Source organism: Lolium rigidum, chromosome 7, assembly GCF_022539505.1.
Source record: "Lolium rigidum isolate FL_2022 chromosome 7, APGP_CSIRO_Lrig_0.1, whole genome shotgun sequence".
NCBI lineage: Eukaryota > Viridiplantae > Streptophyta > Magnoliopsida > Poales > Poaceae > Lolium > Lolium rigidum.
In genome coordinates, this window is record NC_061514.1 from 69137554 (window position 1) to 69144800 (window position 7247).

At 48.8% G+C, this 7247-nt stretch overlaps 1 protein-coding gene across 1 annotated transcript; it reads right to left on the reverse strand.

The window, feature by feature from the left end:
- Window positions 1-2727: 2727 nt before the first annotated feature.
- LOC124673771 (probable phospholipid hydroperoxide glutathione peroxidase) lies at window positions 2728-4496 on the reverse strand. The gene is made up of 6 exons (XM_047209811.1): window positions 4383-4496; window positions 4001-4077; window positions 3688-3749; window positions 3439-3557; window positions 3047-3214; window positions 2728-2952 (listed from the first exon to the last, which is right to left on the reverse strand). Exons 1-6 carry the CDS (start codon window positions 4431-4433, stop codon window positions 2920-2922), a joined length of 510 nt encoding a protein of 169 aa, XP_047065767.1. The 5' UTR covers window positions 4434-4496; the 3' UTR covers window positions 2728-2919.
- Window positions 4497-7247: the final 2751 nt, after the last annotated feature.

Sequence of the window (7247 nt, forward strand, 5' to 3'; positions counted from 1 at the left end):
GAACCGGCCACCGAAGTCCGGAAGGAAAAAGTCGCAGCTCGCCCTTCTTGGTGAGTAGTTGAGTACATAGTACCGTACCTTTTGCGATATGAACTATGAGCCCCTTGTTTGGTTGCTCGCTATTCACGCAATTTGTTTGCCCTCGTTTGGCTACTGCTGCAATATTTGAAGGAATTCTGTTTAATTTATTAACACGGCCTGGTTTTTGTTCTGTACTTGTAGTCTTTATTTAGTGAGAATGTGGTCATGTGGGGATGATTTGGATGTAGTGTGGTGCCTAGGGAATTAATTATAACGATGATTTTGGAAGCGAGCCTAGAGAACAACATCATTGCTAGAGCTTCCCCTTCGAGCCGTATGCTTAGTGTGGTGATGTAATGGTTGGCACTGTTCCAGCTTATTATTCATGGACCATTATCTTGCGGCCACACAGTTCTGGATATATAAAAGATGTTTTCTCCATGTCCAATCTATCACCATGAAAGTTCAAGAGATGCACAACTGCCACATGATCATACATTTCGTTTCTGCAAATTTCAGCCCAAGCACACACACTCGATATGTTTGTGCTTGCATATAACTGGAGGTTCATCGTATTGCTGAAGTTTACATCTCGAGAATTTCATCGCTTTATTAGAACGCGTGCCCTTCTGTGTGTTAATCGAATGGCCCTGAATCTATGTTTTGATCACAGGGGGGTGTGCACCTGGAAATGCATTTGCTCCACATGTGCTGCGTATCAATCAGGGTGAGGTACGCAGCTTCAGGAACCTACCCATCTTCTTAAGTTACAAATTAGAAGAATATCCTAATTTTTCTTGTTTATTATTCGACACATGAGGTTAAAATGGAGCTGAAGCATGTTCCCATTTTCTCTGCGTTACCTGGTTTGGTGTTGAGTCAACGTTAATGCTTGTCAGCTGTTCTTTTCACTAGCAAATTTCCAGCGAATGGGAGGTTCTCAACACTAGTGTACAAAAAATTTATTTGAGTACCATATGCCTGGATTTGTATTTTTACTGGCAACTACAGTATACTTGTATGTGCTCTTGTCATACTTTTTTTTTTTGCATTGAGCAAGTCCTTGATTCACATACGACCGGTGGACTGCAGATTTCTCTTGCCAAGCTTCTGCACAAATATTCGATTTTGCTTTGTTTACTGTCTCAATATGTGATAGAGATATCTCTCGCTTTTTGCTTTTTTCACCAAGTTCCTGTTTCTGAAGAAAAATGGGTGGGGTTCAGAATCAGTGGAAGAAGAGTCAGCGAGTGTGTTGCTCGTATGTTGTTTATAATTTTATAGCAATGATGAAAGTACTTTTATACACAGGATATTACCCTCAAGATTATGCTGTTATCAGAGCTGTATGACAAATCCATCTGCATTCTATCAGCCAATGGCACATTATCAAGTGTAACCCTCCGTCTATCCTCACAGTCAGGTGGCCTGAACAATGCAGTTTACCAGGTTCGCCTCGGTGTTCTCAATGAACGTTTGATACACTACTATTTAACCATATTCAGCTACGAATTGCTCGTCTTATCTCCGTTACTCCTTAGCCCCTCCTTCAGCACACCATGGATCATAAGATAAACTATTCCCACCTCCTGGTCTTACTTTGAACTGATTTTGCAGGGTCACTTTGAGATAATTTCACTAAAAGGCTCTTATCTGCTGTCTGATGAGGGTTGCTCAGGAAACTGCAATGGGGGTTTAAGCATTGTAGTTTCCACTCCCTGTGGCAGCCTGTTTGGAGGTAGTGTTGGAGGGCCTCTGATTGCTGCAGACCCTGTGCAGGTACATGGCATAATTTTTCATTATCAAGTGAAACTGCAGGCACATCCATAGTCACATAAACCAATACAAAATGCTCCAAAGAGTTGTTGTGATATAGTCTATGACATAGTGAAATCTTCCTAGTGTTCTTTCCTACCTTTGTCCACTCTTCTGCAGAGGTTCAGAGATCTAATCTTTTTATTCTGTGTTATTACCTCAGGTGATTGCTGGGAGCTTCAATTACATGGTGATAGAGGAAAAGGAACCAAGCACCAGTGAGAGCGAACTTAGTGACCTGAAAGTACCCTGGGAGATGGATGCAATGCCTTATGAAGCTCCCTTTTCACCTTTGCCTCAGTTTGGGTGGTCCAGTCTTGAAGATGTCGAACTTGGGCGCCATGGTTTCGACCTGACCGATGGGTAGCACTTGGCACTAGATGCATGCAGATAGTATATGATTGAGATATAACACAACAGTTATATGGGTCGAGCTGTTGAAAACTTGGAATTCCACAGATATTTCGTGGTTAGGAGATTACTTACAAACTCAAATGCATATTTCACAGGGTGGGAAATATTTTTATGTTTTAGTTCTCAAATATTTGAAGAAGTGTAAAACTGGTATGCCATTCACTTATTCAGGAACATAAGTGTAGTTTCATAGACTTATATATGCGAGCTAAACTATTCATAGAACTCACTTTATGTCAAAGGGTTATGAAATAATGCCATAACCATCTTCTGAACCTGTGACATGTGGAATTAATCTGAACTATCCATGAGCTGGGTATGAAAGTAGGCCAAGATCATGATCATATATCCATAACCACCTTTTAGTGGCTGCCGCCAACTAAATGCGGAGTCGCAGCAAGTTTTCAATCTGATGCAGCAACATGATAAATTCTGTTCTTTAGAAACGTAACTAGACAGCACACGGATCCAACGAAAGGCACAACGAACAGCTACAATATTTTCATTAACACGGCATATACAAGTACAGAGTAGGATGCAGAAGATATAGCATATGCATCCTCTGAAATGTTGGGTACATATTTTTATTCAACACAACAATATTATTGTTTCTAGCACCAATGTAATACAGAGGTGCTGGTTTTTTCTACAGGCTCGAACCAGTCGGGTCTAAGAGCTCCCAAGCAGCTTCTTGATATCCTTCTGCAGATATACAGAGCAAGTGTTAGTGTTCAGCTCCCAGCGCTTCAGAAATCAGGTTGTACAAGGGAATGTGAATCACTTCGCTGTAAGTTACCTCGATGCTCAGGGGAGAAGTGGTCGGTGCATAGCGGTCCACGACACGACCCTCCTTGTCAACCAAGAACTTTGAGAAGTTCCACTTGATGCTGTCGCCGAAAAGGCCACCTTTGCTAGACTTCAGGAACTTGTACAGTGGGGATACCTCCTTGCCGTTGACGTCAACCTGTCAGACAATAGGAAGTTAGTGCTCCATACTACAACAATACACAACAAAACGTTCTTCTTGGGTTAAATATCCATAAAAATGGGGATCATGGATCGTCCCATTGGAAGTTGACACACTTGAAAGAATATCACACAGGTTATCCTGCTCAATCAGATCACTATTTGTTTCACACTGAAGCAGATATTAGTTTGGCTGAGGGAAAAATAACTGCCCAAATCTACCTTGTCAAAAATGGGGTACTCGGCCTTGAAGCGGGTGCAGGCAAACTGGACAATCTCCTCGTTGGTTCCAGGCTCTTGCCCACCAAACTGGTTGCACGGGAAAGCCAGGATTTCAAGTCCTATAAAACCACAGTTTGGCAAAATAACATAGAGGTTAGCATCCAAGTGTTGAGCAATAAGCAGACTGATCCTAGCGATCCATTTGTCAGTGAAGGTAAACAATACATAAGCAGTGGGTGAAGTAAGCACCTTGGTCCTTGTACTTCTCGTACACCTGGCTCAGCTCGGTGTAGTTGGAGTTGGTTAAGCCACTGGAACAGAACAATAATCAGCAGTTGAAGAAGTAGTGTTTTCTATGGAAATTCTAGTTTAGATGTCCATGTCAGCCAACTAATTTGGACAATCAAGGAGTACACAGCAGGTGACTAATCTACTTTGACCAATTTTTTTCGCTGTGGACTATGCAATGACAATCTGATCTAAACGTGCTGTGCGTGCAAACTTGAAGACATCTCACGCCAAAATTGAAACGGCAGGTTTCAGAGATGGTAATAATTCTCACCACTGGGACGCGACGTTAACGATGAGGAGAACCTTCCCCTTGTAGACGCTGAGGTCGACGTCCTTCCCGCTAGCATCCTGCACACCAAGCGAAACGCGCTTGTTAGAGACCGACGTTGCACAATTCACTTTTGCATCTTCAGAAATCAGGCGGAACATCGAACTGCAGGCTAAGCGAAATCAGACGGATTACAGCAGGATAGCCGCACGGCTCGGCAGCGGAAAAAAAATCGCACGAAGCTCCACCGGGATTAGCAAAGATGGAAGGAAGCAGACCGGGGATCTAGTGGCGCGTGAATTGGGGAACATTTTAGGGAACCAAGTGGGGGCTGCTTAGTTAGCAGGCGCTAAACGCGTGACGAGAGGAGAGCGGAGCTGCTGACCTTGACGGTGAAGTCGTGGACGGAGGTGGCGGACGACGCGGCGGCGGCCATGCCGGAGCGGACGGCGAGGTTCCCCGTGCGGCTGGACCTGGACGGAGCGGCGGCGGCTGCCGGTGGCGGAGATCGCGCGATCTCAGAACTCAAAGAGGAGCAACGGGTAGTTGGGAGGCGGTAGGCGGTAGCGTGGAATCGACGAAGTGAATGCGAGTGAGGGATGGGCATGGGCCGGGACGATTTATAGGGCCAGGCCCACCGTTCGAATCTTATGGGCAAAGTAAGGGCATGGCCAACGCGTAGCTTCAACTAGCTTCCCCACATGCCAACTAGGTTCGGATTGTCAGACTAGTAGCCTCAAATTGTGTCAGAGTCTCCTGCAGGAGAGGTCGCAGCTCCATGCGAGAAAGCAAGAAAAACAAGAGAGAGATGGAAAAAGTAGACCGGAGAAGAGAGGAAGAAGATGAATTTGATTGGAGAGAGAAAATCGCAAGGCCCACAAAAAAGACTATAGCCTGAGAACATGCGTTGCAGGGTAGCTGCCCCATGCTGTGGCTTCACCGTAATGACATCATGAGGCATACGGTTTCTATCGCTTCCATTGTCCATGCCCTAACATAACACGGGGTCGGTGTGAACGCTCGGTGTGGCCTTGTCGACCGGGGCCCGCCACGTGTGAACGGAACCAGATGCGATGGGTCAACTACCGCTGCACCGTCCGATCGGGAGTCAGAGGTTGCAGAAGCGTCTAGAAGCATCTGGTGAGGGTTGTCTGTCTGCAAGCGAAGTGATCTCGCCCGCCGGAATTCCGTCGTCGTCGACGGCGGCGGCGGCGGCGGTACTGACGCAGATGCTGGCGTCGCATGTACGCGATGCTAAAGGGATAGGCAAGTTCGATACGATCTGAATTTCTTCTTTTTTTTCGTTTTTAGCAAAAGTACACGATCGGAACCAACCTGGTACTGCGTTGTGCGTGTCGGGCCTGGCACGCATCGAGCGTGGGCCGGCCTGTGCGGATATATGCGTTCGCTGATGCCGGCGGGCGGTACGGTTCTGGCGAAATGCAAGGCGCATGAATCGCCCCCCTTCTACGCTTCCAGCAGAGCCAGAAAAAAAAAATAGAATATAATCCCTTCAACAACAACAGTTGAACAAAAAAGAACAGAGCAAATAGCACAAAGTCGATGCCTCCACAAGACTAACACACACCGTAACACGCACAAAGCAACCCAGTTTATAAGGGAAACCGAGTCGAAAACCTGAAAAGTGGAACAAGACTAACACACACCCTAACATGTCACAAAGTCGATGCCTCCATAGGCGGCGCCTTCAAGAAGGTAGCAACATAGCTGACGCCGTCGCCCGCTCCGAAGGAGTTTGGGTTTTCACCCGGAGACAACATGACACACAAAACGGCAGGAGATTTCGCACACGATGACGCCTACACGAAGGGGAACGACACCAATAGACGCCGCCGCCATCGGCACCGGCCAGGCACAGTGCAGAACTTTCGTCTGGTATCCTCTCCGCCGCGGGGCCAACCAGCAGGGCATGAAGCTTGTCAACACCCAACGAGCCCGCGCGCGCTAGCGCCAGCGATGCACTAGGCAGCCACCGGGAAGCCGAGCAGCGCCACGCCAGGCTAACTGCGTCCACCACAAGCCATACAGAAGCCGCGCCATGGCCGGACGGGGCGAGAAGCAGGACGGACGGCGAGCTGCGGAGAGCAGCGAAGGCCGAAGCCGCCCCACAAATCCCCTGGCAGGGCTGACACGCAGGGGCACCGACGCGAGGAGCGGTCGGGATGCGCCGCGGCAAGGACGACGACGAACCACACCAAGGCTAGGGCGACGTGTGCAGGAACGCTTCCACCAGGGCACGCGGCAGCGAAGAACCGCCGGAGGCCCCGGGGAAGACGGCAGGACCGGGCGCACATCGGGAGAGCCGGGGAGCGGCGCACAGGCCTCAGCCCTCCAGGCTCAGATCGAACCCAGACGGCCCCAGATCGGGCCCTCCCTAGCCAGACCGCGCCATGATCGGGCGTCGTCGAACGGCGAGCTGCAGGAGGCTGCAGTGAAGGCCTAGAGGCGCGACACCACGTCGAGGGGCGCAGGAGGAGCGGAGGACGGCGACGACCGCCAGGGTCCGGCATGGCGTCCTCCCTATGAGACGGTCGTGCGAGATCCCGAGAGGCATAGATCCTCGCCGCCCCCTTCATCGGCGGCGGACGGCGGCCTCGGGAGATGACGAGGGAGCGGGCAGGGGCTAGGTGGCGGCGGCGGGGGCTAGAGTTTGGCTCCCCTGTCGCCTGGAGGAGGCGACCGAGGGGAGAGAAGTGGAGCTGGATTGCTCACACCACGGGTTATGATAATCTTCTCGAATTGGTGAGGTTACCAAACCATTTGTGCATGGCTATGGAGCATACTACGATTAAACACACAATAGTGCCATGAAAAACAATCAAACATACTTCAGTACTACTCACAAACGATTAAATAGTAGCGCATACAAACAAACATAGTTTAACAAGAATGAATCATAGTTCGATGATAAAGACATAGGACAGACATACCACTTGACATAATAGTCACTCATCGATCATGGCAAGGGTTGGATCATGATGTGGGCACCCCACACGACCTCCATCAGGTTGTAGTCGAAGATTTTTACTTTGAAGACGTCGCCTTTGAGCACCCTTGAAGGTCATGAAGTAGCCGATCTTGATCTCATGAGCAATGGCTAATCCATGCCACCCTTGCTCCAGACCGACTGTGTCTTTGACCTCTTTCAGCTTGACCATCCAGGAGCAGTCGTTGTTCGTCTTCAAGATGATCATCCTGGGGACGGTGCCAAGGTACAGACGAAAGCCAG

Coding starts and splice junctions, on each gene's coding strand:
- LOC124673771 (XM_047209811.1), bottom strand. CDS start 4,433: ATGGCCGCCGCCGCGTCGTCCGCCACCTCCGTCCACGACTTCACCGTC. Junction 4,078..4,382: donor TCCACGACTTCACCGTCAAG/GTCAGCAGCTCC, acceptor CTTGGTGTGCAG/GATGCTAGCGGGAAGGACGT. Junction 3,558..3,687: donor CGAGAAGTACAAGGACCAAG/GTGCTTACTTCA, acceptor GTGGTTTTATAG/GACTTGAAATCCTGGCTTTC.